Here is a 21,706-nt window from a genome sequence, read left to right on the forward strand (position 1 = left end):
TACAAGCAATTTATAACGTAATCTTGTCATTGGGGACCATCCCCTCACTGCCTGACTCTTCAGCATCTAGCCCTCCAACCCTCTTCCCTCACTTTATCCAAACCCTGCCATGACTGTAAAATCAGTTAAAAATAAACCCTTCCATTGGAAACATATATAGTAAAAGAAAGTGTCTCTCGGTTCGTGAAACATCGTGAAGTGTATAAAACATTTTCTTTGTCCTCTTCAATAGTAAAGAACATTTTGGAAGAATAAAATCTTAACATATCGGCACTAGACATCACCTAAACAAACAAAGGGAAAATGTGAGCGTAATTACAAACATCGATGAAGCATTACTTCATTGGTTCACTACACAAAGAAGTGCTGGATTCTAAATAGATGGGCCGATCTTGAAGGCCTCAAGCAGAAAAATGCTAAACAATTTGGACATGATGATTTTTGTATGTAACAATGATGCTGAATCGCTTTAAAAACTGACACATTATCGTGTAAGTTTTTAAAAAGACTAATAATTGGAACTGTGTTCAGCATTAAGTGTATGGTTTTAAAATCGTGGACAAATAAATTGCATTTATTATCACGAGTACTGTAATAATTATACAAGCATATTCATACCAATAATATCTAGGTATGATTATATTATTTTTTTCTCTTTATAATACTCTTTTTTTTTTTTTAATATATTGCTTATAAAGTTATTGAGAATTGAAGAAAAAAAAGTAGATTTAACTCATCACTGATATGAGTAACAATTATAAGAAGAAAATTTTGTCAGTTTTGTGGTACTTGTTATAGGCCTGACTACATATATTTCTTTATTACTATTTTTTGTAGTTATTTTTGGATTATAACAATTGATAGGAATAGTTTGCTTGATAGTTTCTATTGCACAGAGTGTCTTGTGAAGAGGCTGGCAAATTTTATGGCCTCCTGATATTAGGATAAAACTATTCCATATTTCAAAGATGCCAAGAAATATTCTTGGCATAATCCTTTAACCAAGTATAAGCAAACAAAGTTTGCATGTGAAATTTCTTCATGACTGGGCCATGTGCATATAGAGTCTAGTAACTTCACATCAATTACCTTGGTATCCCATAATGAAAAGCACACCCTCTTTTGGACTGGAACGGGCTACTACCCAGACCCAGAAGATATATCAGGTTTGAATTAATGCAAAAGTCATATATTTCCCATATATAAGTAGTGAATGGGTGTATCATGTTATTATTAAAATACTCTGGATCAGAGACAGATGTTGAAATTTTTTTCACTTGGTAATACTATAAATTAAAAATGCCAAGAAATTATATTCTTGGTTTAATCTATCATTCAAGTTTAAGCATGAAGTTTCTTCACAACTAGTTCCCACTGATGAGACCTTAATGAAAGTCAAAACTGGTCTGTGTAGTGACCCTTCCCATAATGTAGTATTATACATGTCCGAAAGAGGGATGTGTGTGTTACATTATGAAATACTAAGGCAATCAATGTGAAGTCATTAGCCTGTATATACAAGTATCCTGATCATGAAGAGACTTCACAAGTAAAGTTTGTTTGTTTACATTTGGTTAAAGATTAAATCAGGAATATAATTTTTTAGCATCTTTAATTTATAGTAATGCCAAGTGAAAAAAAAACTTTCAATACTTCATATTTTTTGGATTGATGACGAACAAATAATCGATCTACATATCTGTCCAGTGAAAGTTTGTCTATAGTAGTGAACCATCCTTTTCACATCTGAGGCAGATATTTGGAAATTCCTTGTGATTCTTTTTTAAGTAAATTTTATTCTAGAAATGTAATTTTTTGATCTGCAAGTTTCCAGATGGCACAAATGGCATTGACAGAATAGGACTAGAGAAATTGTTTTGATATTATAGTTGATGTTTTAATTCCAATTCTTCAAAGTAAGTTTCTTAAAACTGAAGATAATGGGAAATCCATGGAAGTTCCTTCAACTTCAACAGTTTAGAGAGTTTGTTTTCCCAAGTATCCAGGGTTCTTAGTAAACTTGAATAGAATTTTTCTCTGGATCTCAAAAGATAAAAAGTTCTAAAGTGCAATTTAGCAGAATACTGGCTAAAAGGGAAGTAATATCAACACTTTAATCCTGATAAAATTTATCAGGATATCAGATCATGGCAAGTTTTAGCAGAATTAAGTTTTTAATCTTCAATTTTAAGAGAAATTCAGGTAATTTTAATAAATAAGCTATAATGTTATACAACTTTCTCCATCCTCTCACTTATGTGTGAGGGGATAGAGAAATTTGGATAAAAATTTTGAGAATATATAACATAATAAGCAAGATGTTTTCAATATGGAGCTATCTATGATTAACTTTTTTTTTTTCTATAGTTGTTTTAAATTACTTGAAGGCATTTAATGAGAATAGTAGTATAGTGATATCATTACTTTTCTAAATCACTTAGGGAATTGAAACAACGTAGATCCGAATATAAATGAAATTATACTTTAATAAATATTTCCGATATTTCGGCAATGTCACATTGCCATTTTCAAAAGGAACTTACAAAAAGGCAGTTGCACACAGGCACTAACAATACAGTAACTGAGAATGAAGATATGAAGCTATCGTTCTCCTAGAAGTCCTGATGGTGCCCTCTGGCGGGCTAAGTAGGTGTTCTTGGCCGTTGGGCTGAAGGTCTGCTGATGTATGCCTCCCAAATTTGGGGCAGTCGCATACAACCAAATTTGTTGAGGTTTGGAGAGTTTCTTAGGGCAGAGGCTGATTCCATAAATAATATTTCGAATTTATATTTGCTCCGGTGTATTACTGTAGCTTTCTTCCACCGTATTCTGTGGCGAGTATCCAGAGCATGGTCTGCAAGACCAGAATGGTTATACTTGTAAAACCGGATGTAGTCCTTGTGTTCAGAAATTCTGATATTCGCTGTCCTGCCTGTTTGGCCAAAGTACGACAGTTTACAACTGCAAGGGACCAGGTAGGTCTTTGGTAGAGCGGATAAGGGATGCCAATTTTCTGTAAGGTCTGTAACAGGAGGTGAGGTCATGTTTTTTTAGAATTTTGGCAATTTTTTCTGAGGTGCCTCGGATGTAGGGAATGGCGATGGATTTAGAGTAATCTTTTTTGTGGAGGGGGGGGAGTAGCCATTGGCTGAGAAAGTGTTGAGGATGTGATTTAGTTCAGGGTTAAGGGCTATGTCGTTAGAACAGATTAGTTTAGCCCAGTTGTATAGTGTTTTTACCAATCCACACACACACACACACACACACACACACACACACACCAAATATAAATTCGAAAGATTATTTATGGAATCAGCCTCTGCCCTAAGAAACTCTCCAAGCCTCAACAAATTTGGTTGTATGCGACTGCCCCAAATTTGGGAGGCATACATCAGCAGACCTTCAGCCCAACGGCCAAGAACGCCTACTTAGCCCACCAGAGGGCACCATCAGGACTTCTAGGAGAACAATAGCTTCATATCTTCATTCTCAGTTACTGTATTGTTAGTGCCTGTGTGCAACTGCCTTTTTGTAAGTTCCTTTTGAAAATGGCAATGTGACATTGCCGAAATATCGGAAATATTTATTAAACTATAATTTAATTTATATTCGGATCTACGTTGTTTCAATTCCCTAAGTGATTTAGAAATGCATAACCAACGTATAAGCCTGTCTACGAGAATCAACATCATCCACGGAGATACGATTGCACGGAAGGCCCGCCAATATGGTAAAATGAAGTTGAAGCTGTCTAGACAATTAAATCGTCTGACTTTCCTGAAACGCTGCTAGGATAACAAGGTAATCCCAAACTGTGTAAAATTGAAGCTCCGTTTTGTTTCGCAAAAAGCGCTCCGTATATACAACCGTGCTAGCTACGCGTTACTCCGCGAACAAATCACCGCCACGCGGTTAGGCTTAGCCGAAATTAACGAAGCTATTCGTACCCTCGAAGATGAACTTTCGTGCACTTTAAATCACGAACTGTGGTCAATTTTACATGACATCTCGTGTACCGCTGCAGACAAAGAGTTTGAAAAGATACGAGGCTGACAGATGAAGAAATTCGATAAATTAAAAAAGAATTCTACCGTCAATCCAAAACTTGCTACCAACACCGTAATCAACCTTTCTTCGGTCACCCTGAAGCCTGAAGCTCTCAACGTGCTTTCACGTGGCCACAACTTCGCCATTGCTCCCAGAAAAATACCAAGCAAGGATATTATGATCCAGATTGAAAGAGGAATCCACCACCTTCCACATCAAATCGCCAACAGTGTAAGACTGGATGTAGCTTGTGTCCTTTCCATAGCAAAACCACCCAAAACCAATATATCCAACAAGGAATTTAAAGCCCTACAGGAATTGAGAAATAATAAAGAATTAGTTATCACCAAAGCGGATAAGGGAAATGCAACTGTAGTACTTAACCCAAAGGACTACAAAGGTAAGCTGAATGCTCTTCTATTAGATCGGGCTACTTACCTCCCTATCAATTACAACCCCACCAACTCACAAATTAGAAAACTTCACAGGCTCCTTAAGAAAGTCACTTCTTGGCCTGTAGAAGTTACCAACAAATTAAAACCGTTTAACTCTATACCCCCCCCCCCGTATTTATGGACTCCCAAAAATACATAAAGAAAATGTGCCATTACGTCCCATAGTGGATGGCATTGATTCCCCCAACATACAAATTAGCTAAACATTTGGCCAAAGAGCTCACACACTACACTGGCAAGACACCATCACACATAAAAATCTCAGCCCACTTCAAAGCCAGCATAGAAAACCTTACACTCCAACATACTGACATAATGGTCAGCTTCGACGTCTCCTCCTTATTCACAAATGTAATGGTCAGCTTCGACGTCTCCTCCTTATTCACAAATGTCCCACTCAAGGAAACTTTAGAGCTAATTCAAGCTAAATTTTCTCCCGATATCTCAGCACTATTTCAGTTCACAATGAATTCAGGCTATTTCATTTGGCAGGGAAAATTCTACAAACAAATAGAGGGGACAGCCATGGGCTCACCACTCTTCCCACCCTTGGCCAATTTCTTTATGGAGACCTTTGAGGAAAAAGCCCTAGCCTCTGCCCCACAAAAACCAACCACATGGCTTCGCTATGTTGATGATGTGTTCGCTATTTGGCCACATGGCTCTGAAACACTCCTCTCCTTCCTTACACACTTAAACAACCAACATGCCAGAATCAAGTTCACCCTGGAAAAAGAGGAAAACAACTGCCTCCCTTTCCTAGACACACTAGTCACCCGCCAGCCTGATGGAACTTTGGTTTTCTCAGTTTACAGAAAACCCACCCATACAGGCAGATACATCCACCAACAATCCCCCCCCCCTCACAACAATATGGAGTGGTAAAAACACTATACAACAGGGCTAAACTAATCTGTTCTAACGACATAGCCCTTAACACTGAACTAATGGCTACCCCCCCCCCCAAAAATATTACAACCTACAAACCACAGCCCCCCCCCCTCCCCCTCCACAAAAAAAGATTACTCTAAATCCATCACCATTCCCTACATCCGAGGCACCTCAGAAAAAATTACCAAAATTCTAAAAAAACATGACCTCACCTCCTGTTACAGGCCTCACAGAAAATTGGAATCCCTTATCTGCTCTACCAAAGACTAACCACTTCCGCTAGACCTACCTGGTGTATACCAGGTCCCTTGCAGTTGTAAACTGTCGTACTTTGGCCAAACAGGCAGGACAGCGAATATCGGAATTTCTGAACACAAGGACTACATCCGGTTTTTACAAGTATACTCATTCTGGTCTTGCAGACCATGCTCTGGATACTCGCCACAGAATACGGTGGAAGAAAACTACAGTAATACACTGGAGCAAATATAAATTCGAAAGATTATTTATGGAATCAGCCGCTGCCCTAAGAAACTCTCCAAACCTCAACAAATTTGGTTGTATGCGACTGCCCCAAATTTGGGAGGCATACATCAGCAGACCTTCAGCCCAATGGCCAAGAACGCCTACTTAGCCCACCAGAGGGCACCATCGGGACTTCTAGGAGAACGATAGCTTCATATCTTCATTCTCAGTTACTGTATTGTTAGTGCCTGTGTGCAACTGCCTTTTTGTAAGTTCCTTTTGAAAATGGCAATGTGACATTGCCGAAATATCGGAAATATTTATTAAAGTATAATTTAATTTATATTCGGATCTACGTTGTTTCAATTCCCTAAGTGATTTAGAAATGCATAACCAACGTATAAGTCTGTCTACGAGAATGATATCATTACTTATGATACCTAACTTTATAATATTAACTCTTCTGCTTCTAGATCAGCAGAATTCTTTGAAAATAATTTGAAATGGATTTGTACGGTAGTAAAATATATTTAAAGAGAGTTATTAGATATTTAAAACTATGGTGTTAGTAATAACCAGTCCATGTCCTAAGCAGAAATCCAACAGGTATTTGCCATTATTATTAGCTTTGCTCTTTTCTCCAAATTTTCAAAATATTTTTGTATGTCTGACAATCATTTCCTACTCTACTATTGAGATAACCAACAAGGACCAACTTTTCCTTTTTCATTGTGTCAGTTGCTTTTTCTATAGCATCAAAAAATTCCTCTACTTCTACCTTAGTAGAACACCTTCTGTGGGACCATAGGCACAAATAAGTCTCATTGTCCAGTTCCTCATTCTAATATTTGCCCACATCAGTCTACTTGAGACTGCCTGCCATTCAAGAAGATTAGCCTTGTATTTTGTGTTGAATACTATGGCTACTCCTTCTTTTCCTTGAAATGACAATCAAGGAAAAGAAGGAGTAGCCATTGCTTTAAATAATAAACTAGCAGTCCTGCAGTTTTATATTATATATACTTTCCTCAAGGGGGGGAAGAAATTTCAAGTGACTTTCATTTAGGTGAATAATCCTGTGTATCTTGAATGTAGTAGAAATTGATGTAAATTGTAAAAATCTCTGCTGTTCTAGATTTTTTTTTAATACATGGTTCCTCATATGTTGTTATACTGAGATTTATAAAAAATATGGCTGAAAATCCAATGTTTCAATATGAAAATTAAACACCACTATTTTGGGCTAACTGTAGAGCTTATTTATAGCAGAAAATGTTCTTACCTTATCAATAAAATACAATGCCACTGCTCTCTGGCGCACTTTCATCTCTTTTGACTTCCAATCTACCATATAATCTCTACGAATTCTATCTGCATGATTTTTTAACTTTCGTGCCACTTCATATTTCTGCCAATCCTTCTCTCCCTACAAAAAAGTACAGAGGATTTTATTTTCGACATATATAAATTTTAAATTAAAGATATCAAGAAATTATATACGTGGGTTAATCCATTATCCAAGTGTAAGTAAACAAAGTTTGCACCCGAAGAATCTTTCAGGACTGGGGCAACTCGTGGCAAAGGTGGTATGACTTCACATCAATTGCCTTAGTATCCCATAATGCAAAGCACATCTCCTTGCAGACATGTACAATGCTATGCATTATGGGAAGGGTCACTACCCAGATCGGTTTCGACCTTTATTGAGGTCTCATCAGTGAGAGTCAGACCCGGAGGTGAGATACCAAGGTTGAAGTAATGCAGAAGTCATATTTTCCTATATGAGTTGCCAAAAGTTGTCACTCATTATTGTTAATAATAAAATATATAATTTTTTAAAAAAATTTTTACACTGTAAATATGTCATCCCCTCTCCCCTACTACATTTCAAAAAAACTGATTTATAAACAGCAAACCCTTAGCTGCAGAGACAACAAAAAGTCATGTTCCTCATGTACATTGTGTAAACAAAATGCAATATGGATGCAGAAATATGCATCTATATTGGAAGGAGCTGAACTTCGCATGTGCATTCTCCATTAATTAAATTCATTTATTTTGCAAAATAAATGTATCACTGAAGAGTATTATATTAAAATCATGCTTGTGTAGTTTAGTTCTAATTAACATTATGCAAAGTGCTCAGTAAGTTAAAACATCACCTACAGATTCCATGATAACTGCAGTATGGGCTGAAATTACAGAAGTTTTACTAAATTAATGTTAAGGCTCTAACTTTCATTATAAAATAAAAAGAAAATAAGACTGAAAGAAAACTGTGCTAATCAGAAAGAGGTAAATGGATGAAAAACAGAAAGTCAACTGCCTAAATTGATTGAGCTTGAAGTTATGATATTATGCTTACTGATATATAATGGAAGATGGAAAAATGGAGAGAATTTTTTTTTTTTTTTTTTTTTTTTGAGCATAACAATAATAACTTTAAGCAAGACATAAGAAAGGTACTCAATTAACATATAGTGGACCCTCAGTTGTCGAACGCCTCTGTTCTTGAACAATTCGGTTCCCGACATATTTTTTGATCAAAAAACGCCCCGGTTTCTGAACAGGCAAATGGCAACCGCGCGCTGAGTTATAAGGTGGGAAAGCGTCATTTTTTTTTTTTCATAGATTATTATTAATTAAGCCACCATGGGGCCGCAGAAGAATAGTGATAGCTGCAAAGTGAAAAGAAAAGAATCTTGCTATGCAGTTCGGTATGGCGAAATCAACGATATGTACAATACTCAAAAATAAAGAGGCGATCAAGAGAGCTGATGTTGCAAGAGGAGTGAAAGTTCTTACTAAACAAAGATGCAGACGACTGAAGAAGTGGAAAAATTGTTGCTGATTTGGATAAACGAGAAACAGCTGATGAGTTTCTGAGGCTATAATTTGTGAAAAAGTGAGGCGATTACATGATGACCTGTTAAAGAAAAACCCTGGTATGAGTGCTGATACTGATGTGTTCAAAGCTAGTAGAGGGTGGTTCGAGAAATTTAAGAGGAGAAGAGGCATACATAGTGCGGTTAGGCACGGGGAGGCTGCGAGTTCGAACCGAGAAGCTGCTGAGAAATATGTGCAAGAATTCAGTTACTATGTAAAGGCTGAGGGTTTTCTTACCCAACAAGTGTTCAACTGTGATGAAACCAGCCTATTTTGGAAAAAATTGCCAAAGAGGACCTACATCACTCGGGAGGACAAAGCATTGCCAGGACACAAGCCAATGAAGGACAGGCTGACTCTTTTGCTATGTGAAAACGCAAGTAGGGACTTCAAGGTCAAGCCATTGCTTGTGTACCACTCTAAGAATCCAAGGGTGTTTAAGAAAAATAACGTGATGAAACGTAAATTGCCTGTTATGTGGAGGGCTAATAGTAGGGCTTGGGTAACCAGGCAATTGTTTATTGAGTGGATCCATGAAGTCTTTGCCCCAAGTGTGAGAAAATACCTTCAAGAAATTAAAAGCCAATTAGATGCCTTCTTGTCATGGACAATGCTCCTGCTCACCCTCCAAGGCTTGGAGGACAAGTTAGTGGAGGAATCTGATTTTATCACAGTGAAGTTCCTGCCCCGTAACACAACTTCTCTAATTCAGCCCATGGACCAGTAGATCATTTCGAACTTTAAGAAACTCTACACCAAAGCACTGTTTCAAAGGTGTTTTGAAGTGACCTCTGGCACAGAATTAACACTCAGAGAATTCTGGAAAAATCACTTCAACATCCTCCATTGCTTAAGTATCCTTGACAACGCCTGGGTGCAAGTGACTTACAGGACGATGAACTTGGCTTGGAGGAAATTGTGGCCAGACTGTGTAGCAGACAGAGACATTGAGGCTGAGCATGTTGCTCTTGTCGATGATGTTGTGTCTCTGGACAAAAGCATGGGCTTGGAAGTTGACAATGTTGATGTGGAGGATCACAGGAATGAGCTCACCACAGAAGAACTGGAACACCTTCAGAAGGAGCAGCAAAAGATGGAGGTGGAGGAAATATCTTCAGACACAAGAGGAAGGGATTGAGGATGCCCCTAGTTCTTTGATCAAAGAAATGCGTGTGAAATGGGGTGAGGTGCAAAGTTTTGTGGCAAGATATCACCCTCACAAAGCTGTAGCAAACCGCATCATAAAACATTTCAATGACAGTGTCATGTCTCACTTCACAAACATTTTAAAACTGAGTCGAGTGGTGCCAAGAGACATTTAAGAGGAGAAGAGGCATACATAGTGCGGTTAGGCACGCCCTGGGGTTTTTTCTCTTTCTCTTTAGAGAAAGAGAAAAAACCCCAGGACAGTAACTTGATATTTTTATGGAAGGGGGACTCCCTTTACTCACCACCTTCTGCCATCAACTCTCCTTCATATGTATAGTTAAAGTGAAGTTAAATTTTCATTTTTATTTTATGCATTTTCATTATGTTTGTATACAATCTTATGCATGAAGTACTGTTGTAAAGGTTTAAATAAACAATCATCTGGGGTTCGGGAACGAATTAAATTCGACAACCAAGATTCCACTGTATAACACAATTTAGAAACATGGAATCAAAAATGAGCAGAAAATGTTCACAATTTAAAAAAATCATTCAACAAAAATAATCAAGGAACATTCACCAAGTGCAAAAAGAAGACAAACATCTTTTATACAGTTCATCTGTCAGCTGAGATATATTGAGACCATTCGCAATCAAACTTGTCAAGACTTCAATTAATTTCTTCTATCACAGCAACTACTTTTTTTCCCTTCTTTAATTTGATTTTGCAAAAAGCTAAACTTCCAATGAACAAATATAGTTTCCTAGATTTCCTTGATTTTCACAAATTCAAATTAAAGAAAAAAAAAGTGGTTGCTGTGATAGAAGAAATTAATTGAAATCTTGAGCACCATGACAAGTTTGAAGACAAATATCACTAAAAGAAGGTAAATTAAAAGAGCAACTTATTGAAAAAGCAAAACAGCCCAGTTGATTATGCATTCTAAGTTAACAACAAAGGAATATCACAACTGATGTTAGGATTGTGAATAGCATTTTATTTCAGTTTATTTTGAAGAATCTATAATGTGGACAGCAGCCATGTTGTTTGAGGAAGACAGCAAAGAATGAAACAAGTGCTAATTCTTTAAAATTCTCTAAAATTTGAGAATGCATCAATAATCATTGGATTAATACTGATGTCAAAGTCAAAAATGTTCCTAGTACTTGATGCTAGATCACCTCCATATTCGAAATGTAGACAGGTTTCAAATACTGGTGAATTCAGCTAGTTGTATCAACTATATCATTTGCATATACTTTCATGGCTGGTGATGGTTTTGAGTTTAAGTAGTCCTGTGTGTGTGCACCCGTGCATTCATTTTACTTCACTCCCTGTTCAGTCAGTCAGTGTTATTAAATCACCAATGAACGTGCTAGAAAAAACTATTTAACAGCAGACAAGCCCTTATGAAAAAACAGGTGAATTTCATCTTCATAAGATGTCAACACTATTTTGCTAATTGGAGGCTTGAAATGACCACCCATGTTTGGACTCCAAAGCAACATCGCATTATTTAGAATCATGTTCTGGCTTCACATCTTATGAGATAACTAATGTTCATAATTGCTGATCACTCCTCACATTGGCAAGGAGTAAACATTAACATTAAATCTTGAAATGAATTATCAATAAAACCAGATAAATATCAAACCGAACAATGGATTCAAGTTATATGTACACTATTTAACAACAGACTAGCCTTAAAAAAAAAAAAAACTTGTCTACCTACAGTACCTAATACCTCCCATGAATGGAGGGAAAAAAAGTACACCAATCAACTGTAGATACAAACATTTAACTACAATCTGGCTTATTTCTACAATTCTTGTTCTCTATTTGTGATAAGAGGACAAGAAAATACAAGATGTTACTGTATCATATGGGCTACTAAAATCTAAGTGCATAATGTCACAATTATGTCATACACCCTTTGTCCAAAAAAAGAAACCAAACATTTTGAAAATAGAAGAAACTAGCGGCCACCTGTTGTATCTTTTTGTTGTCAAAAACGGCAACCTTCATTAGTGTTGCGTCAACTGTTTATGACGCAACACTAATGTTTCATTAGAAGCCTAGCTATAGTGCCAAGAGTGACAATGTGTTTTGACAAACGGTCAGAAAATGAGTTTCAAACAGAGAACTGCGATTGACTTTTGTGTTAAACTTGGCAAAAGTTTTACTGAAATGCATGAAATGCTTTAAAAAAGCATACGGTGATGAATGCTTCCCGTACTCAAGTTTACGAGTGGCTTAAGCGATTTCAAAGTGGTCATAAGATGCTTGAGGATGACGAAAAGCCGGGCAGTCCAAAAACTGGACTAAGTGAAGTTAACATCCAAAAAAGTGCATGATTTCATCAAAGAAAACCCTAAATCGTCCATGAGATTGATTGAAGATGAATTGGGAATTCCAAAATCAACTGTGCACAACATTTTGACCAAGATCTTGGGCCTTCATAAATTGAATTCGCGATTTGTTCCCCACAAGTTGACTGACGACCAAAAAATGTATTGAACTGAACACTGCAAGGATCTCATTAAATCCGCTCGTTACTGGTCACGAATTTTGAGTATGAGCACGAAGCAAAGTGCCAGAGTGCTGAGTGGAGACCACCAGAAGAGGGGCATCCGAAAAAAAGTCACTTGGAGAAGTCAAAAGTAAAGACAATGCTGATTTGTTTCTATGATTCCAAGGGCATTATCCACAAAGAATTCGTTCCACCTGGCCAAACAGTCAATAGTGAGCTTTATCTCGACGTTTTGAAGCGATTGATAGCAATCGCTTCAAAACTTCAATCGTCGCATAAGGCATGAATATCGTGATGCAGGCACCTGGTCACTTTTGCACGATAATGCACCATCTCGTTGTTCGAACATTGTGAGACAGTTTTTGAGCAAAAACAAAGTTTGTGTGTTGGATCACTCACCACAGTCACCTGATTTAGCACTCTGTGACTTCTTTCTCTTCTTTCAATTGCCAATGAAAGGAAAGCGATACTACACCACTGAAAATGTTCAAGCGGCAGTAACCACGATCCTCAACAGTATCCCAAAAACCGACATAAAAAACTAATTTAACGAATTAATTGAATGCTTTATCGAAGCTGAGGGAGAGTATATTGATTGAAATAAATGATTTGAATAATTATAATTGGCCTGTGTTTTATTTTCTATCAAAAGTTCAGTTTCTTTTTGGACAGATGGTGTATATCTTATTTCCACCATCACCTTCTAAAAGCACATACTATCAATGGATATGCCAAACAGTATGACAATCTAACACAATTATCATTTTATGACTAGTTTCTGATCAACTTTCTTCCAAATATTAGTCTATTATTTGTCAAGTCTCTGATTTGATCAGCTTACATTTTAATTTCTAAAGCAGCCTTTCTCAAAGTGTAGTCCTTGGCCCACATGATTTTCCCAGTGGGCTGCAAGAGAATTTTATTAGTAAATAAATATTTTTAAAAAATTAATTTTATTTTAATCGCAGTTTGTAAATTTTTGGATATAAGCATAAATCATTTACTTTTGCTGTGATAATATGCTAATATTTTATGCATAAAGTTTTTTGTTTGAAGAAATGACAGCAAATGTACACAACTTTTATTTCATGACTGAAATAAAATTTTTATTTCAGTTTTTTTTTATTGGCCATTTCTTGAAAAAGTTAATACCTTTTCTTTCATCTCATCTTCACCTCTTGGACTACATGCATGATTTCTCCTAGCCTGCCCAACAGGCATACCTAGTGATATTTTGAGCATTTTGAATGGTTTGAACTTTGCCTTGCAAAGAAAAGATTTCACTATTTTTAATGTTCATGATAATGTAGGAGTGATTTGCACAAAAAGCAAACTATGGCAGAAACTCTTTGATCAACATTTTGAGTTTCACAACACTGAATGATTTCATGCATATACCTGGAGAAAAAGTTCTCACTTGATTATCAAAGACTTCAAACAACATCTGTGACACCTATGCAAGCAAGTTTCTCTAGATTTTCTAGAACCAGCATCATGATTTGAGTAGATCAGGAATCTACTAACATGCAGGGAGTATATTAAAATATCGAGACTAAGCTTTAATTGAAAGAGAGAGTCAACTTTGTAGAATTAGCTTGTTAGATATGTCACAGAAGAGCTTGTTGAGGAAGAAAAAAATTGATGAACATTTGATTCCACATAATAGGAATATCCTGGATTCACCAACAGAAATGAAGTACTTACTACCATTTTCTCAAATTTTCTCAACTGAGAAAAAATAGAAACCGGCTAAATGTGGAGCCAGATATGAAACAAATTCTCAGCTTGGAACATGATACATGTTTACTGGTGTCTGCCATTCTTCACATTACATAAAAAAAAGTACTAAATATATTAAACTTAATTCCTTGAATGCTTGAACTTCAATAAACAATTAAATACATAACGAGTGTATCACTTTTTGGTATAATTCTTAATATATCACATTTCCTGATATATGCCATAATTTTCCACTGAAAAATATTAAGGATGTGAGTTTATGTCAACCACTCAACAATGTTGCACTCAGAGAAGGTACATGAAGGCTCATTTCTGGTGCTAAAAATATGACTTATAGGTAAAGGGTGGGATAAAGGAGCTAGCAGGCCACTCAGATATGCTCTATCCAAGTATGCCATGGCTGGAAAAAAAGTGTTTATGAAACACTATCCTAAAGCACTCCTAAATGCACTAACCCACCTGTATTTGTCTTACTCTGCCATTTCTACTTCACTCACATGTACGTGCAAACACATCCCCACTTTATCTTTGCTGACTTAGCTAGATGGTTTACTATTTGTATGCTTTCGGCAATACATGGCACGTGTGCTTGTTGAACGTAAATATTTCACCTATTTTACTCATAAGTATTTTAGTTCACTGGATACCTCGAGAACTTCCCCGTTTAGGAAGATCGTTATAGGTTGTTTAGATTTTTTACTTGAGATGTGGAGCGCTTTAGACTTGGTGCTATTGAAAGTAACTTTCTTCTCGACTGCTTGGAAATATGCATTAAAATCTAAGAAAAACTGACAGAAGTTAAACAGAATTCAATGCCCTATAGCCATACAAATAATTAAAGGATACAGGACAATGTATTTCAATGCAGCTTGCATTATTACTGGTCTAACTTCAATCCACCTGAAAATGCAAGAATTCTCTTATATATGAAGTCACTTCTGGAAGATATAATGGAAATTCCAACATTGATCCAAATTGCTATTGAATGTCCACTACACTATAGTAAGTGGCCTCCCCGAGCAAAGAAAACATATCAAGGAGAAGGAAAGCTCTGAAAGCAACGATTTCCATACACACACACACTGATGGAAACAAAACCAAAGGACATGTCAGTTGTGCTTTCATTGCATATTACAGACAGTCCATTATACAAGAATGCTGCTCTAGACTGCATCCCCCTCTGTTCCAACTATCAAGCAGAACAACTTACTATAGTTCATTCACTTGCATATCTCTGGGAATTAGAACTCAACACTTCTCATCAAAAGATAGCAACAGTACAAGCACTACAGATAGTATAAAAAACCAGAACAACCACATAGTGTTATGAGAAGAGACAAGTAATCTGGTTTGGAATCTCACTCTAGAGGGGAAAATCAAGTTCTGCTGGATGAAGGTGCATACTTGGGTAGCAGGAAATGAGAAAGCAGATCAGCTGGCTAAAGAAGCAGCTATAAACGAATGGTCAGAAACAAGTTACCAAAAGTATTCAAAATCTGCTATAAAAACACTTGCAGAAGAAATAAGCCTAAACTAGTGAGAAGAATGGAAAACATCTAAAAATGGATCAACAACAAAAGCATTCTTGCAAAGTATCAGAAGCAGACTCTGGCTGAAAAAACATGTTATCTCTGGTTTAACCACACTACTAACGGGACATGGAAAAAAATAACACTACCTATACAGATTTCATATCTTGGAATCACCATCATGCATTTGTTGTCTGCGTCTTTAACAGATTGTCAATCACTTACCTTACGATTGTCAGTTACTGGACTCCATCCGGATGCCCCTAATACAACACATTATCACTTATGGAGACAAGGGGCCAATGTCAAAACAGACTTATCCAAAAGTATTACTCAGCATTATTTAATTGGATGCTTAAAGATCAAAGCTGTATATAACTAAGAGGAGAACTTTAAAGGAGAACCGACCGAGGATGGGCTGGCAATTTGGGATTTAGCCGACCAAATTGTATTCTTATTGGCTTAAATCAAAATACAAAATGATGGTACAACATGACAAAATTTCATGCCGGATGGGTGTCGCCTGGTTAAACAAGGTACCCGTTGCTTTTACCAGGGTGAACAGCGTAAAGTCAGCTATTGGAACAAATCTTAAAAAACACCATAACTCAACATCACCAGAGTTAAAGATCAGTACTATCAACATAAGAAGCCTGAATGGCAAAGAAATGGAGCTTACTGAGGAATTAGATAAGTACCAAATCGACATAATTGGGGTGACTGAAACAAAAAAGAAAAAAAACTGGAGAGATTTTTCTGAGCAATAAATACAAAATGTTATATTCAGGAAATGACAATCAAGGAAAAGAAGGAGTAGCCATAGTATTCAACACTAAATACAAGGCTAATCTTCTTGAATGGCAGGCAGTCTCAAGTAGACTGATGTGGGCAAATATCAGAATGAGGAACTGGACAATGAGACTTATTTGTGCCTATGGTCCCACAGAAGGTGTTCTACTAAGGTAGAAGTAGAGGAATTTTTTGATGTTATAGAAAAAGCAACTGACACAATGAAAAAGGAAAAGTTGGTCCTTGTTGGTTATCTCAATAGTAGAGTAGGAAATGATTGTCAGACATACAAAAATATTTTGAAAATTTGGAGAAAAGAGCAAAGCTAATAATAATGGCAAATACCTGTTGGATTTCTGCTCAGAACATGGACTGGTTATTACTAACACCACGTTCCAACATAAAAATGTGCACAAGTTCACATGGAGAGAAGAGGCAAGGAATAAGAAAAGTCTCATTGACTATGTTATTGTTGATAGTGATGTTTTCTCCTTGGTACAGGACACCAGAGTGTACAGAGGATTTAAAATTGGAAGTGATCACTATTTAGTCTTGAGCAGGATAAAATTGAATTTTATATTAAAAAGAATAACATGTAAGAAAGTTTTAAAGCGAATAAAGGTTGATCAGCTCTTAGATGTGAAGTATAGACTAAAATACACAAAGATTATTGAAGAAAAAATGAAAGAGTTGAGAACAAGAACCAAACCTTGGAGATTCAGCAGCAAGCCATGAAGAAAACCATTATTGATTCAGCCAGAGAGGCATGTGGTGAGGATGTCTGCAAGGATAGAAAAATCAGAACTCTATGGTGGACACAGGAAGTTAAAGAGGCAGTGAAGGAAAAGAAGAAAGCATATCAAAAATTCCTGGCAAATAGGTCAGCTTTTTTGCTCTTAGAGAATACAGAAACAAATGTAAGAAGGCTAAACACTGTAAAACTAGCTAAACAAAAGTCATGGGAGGACTTTGGCAAGAACATAGAAAATAAATATCAAGAAGGTGGTAAGATATTTTGGAGGTTGTTGAAGAAGCTTAGAAATGGAGGAAATAGTGCTGTAAAAGAAGTTAGAGATGATAAAAGTGACATGAAAACGGAAGAAAAAGATATCCTTGAAGTATGGAGTAATTACTTTGAAAAATTGCTAAATGAAACAAGCAGTGATAGCACAGTGGTAAAAAAACACTCAACAGGCATACGGTCAGGAATACATATCCATACTTGAAGTAGAAAAAGCCATCAAAGGCATGAAATGTGGAAAGGCAGCAGGAGTAGATGATATTCGACCAGAAATGCTCAAGTATGGTGGTATAAAAGTCTTGCAGTGGCTGCACTGCAAAGTTCAGAAGTCCTGGACAGAGGGACGAATTCCCGATGATTGGAGTAGAGCTCTCATAGTACCCATAGAGGTAATTCCCTACTGAGTGTTCCTGATAAGATATATGCACGTGTACTTGAGAAACTGTTGAGAAGAATTGTGGAAGAAAAGCTTGGTGAAGACGAAGCTGGATTCAGGCCAAATAGAAGCTGTCAGGATCAGGTCTTCACTTTACGACAAATAGGTGAGAAAATAACTATTTGGCGTAAAGTGAAGTATATCCAAGGGAAATATAACAAAGAAGGCATATGACAAGGTGCCAAGAGAGAAGCTATTCAATATGCTACAGTTATATGGTGTCAATGGGGCATTATATTAAGCAATACTTAGTCTTTATTTGAGTTGTAAGTCAGCAGTTAGAATTGAAAGAAGTACAGGAAGATGGTTTAATGTTAAATCTGGTGAGACAGGATGTACATTATCCTCTCTGTTATTCATAATCTATATGGATCACATTATGAAGGAAAGTGGTATTAAACATGATATCAAAATTGGAGATGTTAATGTCAGCTCTTTGCTTTATGAGGACGATGCTTTGCTTTATACTTATCAATAAATCCGCTACAAGTCTGCAAGATTCCCTGACTAAATTGAATAACTGTTGTAATATATATGGTATGAAGGTCAGCAAAATATATATAAAAAGACAAACAGAAGTACCTACTGGATTTCTTCTGTTCAAAAGATATGCTCAAATTCACATGGAGAGAAGACACAAGAAATAATTTTCAATGACTAGGTTACCCTATTGATGTTATTGCACCAGCATGAAGATACAGACAAATTAAACAGGAAGTGATTACCATTTAGAATTAATTAGAATACAATTTACCTTTTAACACCTTAACAGCAGAAGTATGCACATCGCAGAAAGAAGACAGCCAACAATATCCAAAAAAAGGTATGTGCGAATTTTCTTCCTCTATTACTCTGCATATATTTGTCTCTAAAATACATCTATAATGTCCTTAGAATTCATGAGTAAATAGCCAATGACATTAAAAAAGGGGCATTCCTAAACGAAAGCAGGCAAAATAGCCGTAAAAATAATAGTTTTTTAAGAGGAGTAACACAGGAATTTTCCCAGAAATAATACCTATTACCATTTAGTTTCAGCTTTCAGAGGCAAACTATGAACTTAAATATTTTTCAATAAAAACTGAAAACAAAAAAAACCTCACCTTGGAGATTCAGTGGAGATCCTGAAGAAAACACTGATTCAGCCAGAGAGGCATCTGGTGAGGTTGTCTTGAAGGATAGAAAAATCAAAACTCCATGGTGGATTCAAGAATTTAAAGAGCCAGTCAAGTAAAAGAAGAAACATATCAAAAGTTTCTAGCAAGTAAATCAGCAGGTGTACTGATAGAAAATAAAGAACAATGTACGAAAGTGAACATGCAGCATGCAAAACTAGCTAAACAAAAGTTGCGAGAAGACTTTGATAAGAACACGGAAAATAAATTTCAGGAATGTGGTAGCAAAATATTCTGGAGGCTACTGAAAAAGCTTACAAATGGAAGAAAGTAAAACAAATCAGATTTGATAAAAATGAAATGAAAACTACAGATAAAGATGTTCTAGGTATTTGGAGTAATTACTTACTCCACATTATTCGATTTACTTTGAACCACAATACCTAGGCGTGAACCTAGATAGAAGTTTGAGCAACAAAAATCACATTTGCAAAGTAAAAAATAAAATAAAAATGAGAAACATCATCTCAAGACTAAGTGGAAGCTGGGGGTTTCAGAGTTGAGGTATTTAGGATCTAGGGCCTGGCCCTTATTTACTCTACTGCAGAGTACTGTGCACCAGTCTGGGAAAGAAGTGCTCACACAAACATTATTGACTCCGAAATGAACATAACCATGTGCACGATTAATGGGACCTTGAAATCTATCCCTCTTCTAGCTACCAGTGCTGGCAGAGGAGTAGATTTCCAACATAGCCCCCCCCCCCCCCACCACCACCACCACCAAATATATAAAGAAGACAGGCTTCACTAAAAGACCTGGAGAAAATCACAAAAGATTTTCTGGTTTAGCACCTTCAACTCATATCATGTGGAACCAACAATTGACTATGAACTTACCAACAAATGGCTCTCTTGTGAAAGACCCCTGCAGCCATCAGTCCAGCTTCATTCTTCCTAGATGACTATAGACAACTATCAACAGAATCAGAGTGAGCCAGGGCAGATGTGGCCACCTCCTACATAAATGGAATATGGCAAATAGCCCTTAGTGTGGCTGAACCTTCACCGTTTCCATGGCAACCTGCAGGAGATATACTTCATATCTCAGAGGAGGCTCTAGAATGACTATAGCTGAACTCTGCCATAAGAATACCTACCTACCTACTGCATAATTCAGAAGGGCTGGTCAGAGAATCAATTACAAATGATTGGAGTACAGGTCTTACAGTAACCATCTATAAAAGAGAAATAAAATTGAAATGAGAATTACAGAGGAATTTCCCTACTGAGCATTCTGGTAAGATTTATGCATGCATAATTGAGAAAAGGCTAAGAAAAATGGAGAATAGGTGGATTCAGGCCAAATAAAGGTTATCATGATCAGATTTTCACTTTAAGACAAATAGCTGAGAACTCGTGGAAATATAAGAAGGATCTATATTTAAGTTCTGCAGAGCTGGAAAAGGTATATGACAAGGTACCAAGAAAAGTGTTTTTCAAAACACTACAATTACATGCTATAAATGGGACATTGTACCAAGCAGTATATAGTCTATATTTAAGTTGTAAGACAGCCATTAGAATTGAAGGAGGTACAGGAAGAAGGCTTGATGTAAAATCAGATTTGAGACAAAGGTACATATTGTTATTCATTATCTATATGGATCACATTATGAAGGAAAGTGGCATAAGAACTGGATCTCAGCTCTTTCCTGCATGCAGATATTGTACTTCTAAATAAATCCAGTGCAAATCTATCTAAATTGAATTGGTATGAAAATCAGCAATAAAAAGACAGACTATGAAAATAGGCAGGAACATGGAAAACATCAATATGCATCCTGAATTGCAAATAGAACAAGTAGAGCTACAATTTTTAGTGAACATAACAAATTAAAAATGGAAATAAATGGAATTAACAAAGCTAGTATAGTATGAAATCAACTGAATAAACTTATATGGAATAAGACAAAGTTAGTCAAAATACTAAACTAGCTGTATACAAGACAGTATTCACATGAATTTTCACTTATGGACCTGAAGATAGGACCACAGATATGAGCATTCTGAAAAAGACTAAGAGATTGAGCAGATGGAATCAATGGCAAAATCATAAAAACAAGGATATTAACAACTTGATGTTGTTATCATTTAGGAATGTATGTGTGCAGAGCTAATACCATGTCTGGTATGGTTACTTAAGCAGAATAGAAGAGAAAGACCAGGATCCAGGTGAACTGATAGAAGGGTTTAAAAGGCCAAAATATAACATCTGAAATATTGGAGCCATGACAGATAACAGATTAATTTGGAGGAAAACTGTCAACAGGAAGCAAGTAATGAGGTAACTTTTTCATGTAGTGCTAATCATAATGTCCTAACACTCCCCTCCCATCCCAAGGTACATTTAATGAATTTGATGAGAATTAGATGAAGTGTAGTTTCTTAATATTATTGTTTATCATAAAATGATTTTATTACATCATATTCAAACTTTTTTTTTATTTTCAAACACTTTTTTTTTTTCAGATAAAAAATTGTTTTGATAAGGCAAGGTAAATTATCTCAAAACAGACTGAACTAAAGACTGAAGTCTGATATTTCTGAGATTTACTAACTGTCCATTGGACTTCCATTATAGACTACATAT

The 21,706-nt window shown here is 36.3% G+C and overlaps 1 protein-coding gene across 1 annotated transcript in view; it reads right to left on the reverse strand.

The window, feature by feature from the left end:
• Window positions 1-21,706, reverse strand: part of Top1 (DNA topoisomerase 1) — a 198,059-nt gene that overhangs the window by 85,163 nt on the left and 91,190 nt on the right. The window contains exon 8 of the mRNA XM_090401923.1: window positions 7,141-7,284. Within this exon, the coding sequence (XP_090258049.1) occupies window positions 7,141-7,284 (144 nt within the window). The remainder of the gene's footprint in view (window positions 1-7,140; window positions 7,285-21,706) is intronic.

The sequence above is a fragment of the Typopeltis vanoorti genome, chromosome 12, assembly GCF_054136105.1.
Source record: "Typopeltis vanoorti isolate ZY-2024b chromosome 12, IOZ_Tvanoo_1.0, whole genome shotgun sequence".
Taxonomy (NCBI): Eukaryota; Metazoa; Arthropoda; class Arachnida; order Uropygi; family Thelyphonidae; genus Typopeltis; species Typopeltis vanoorti.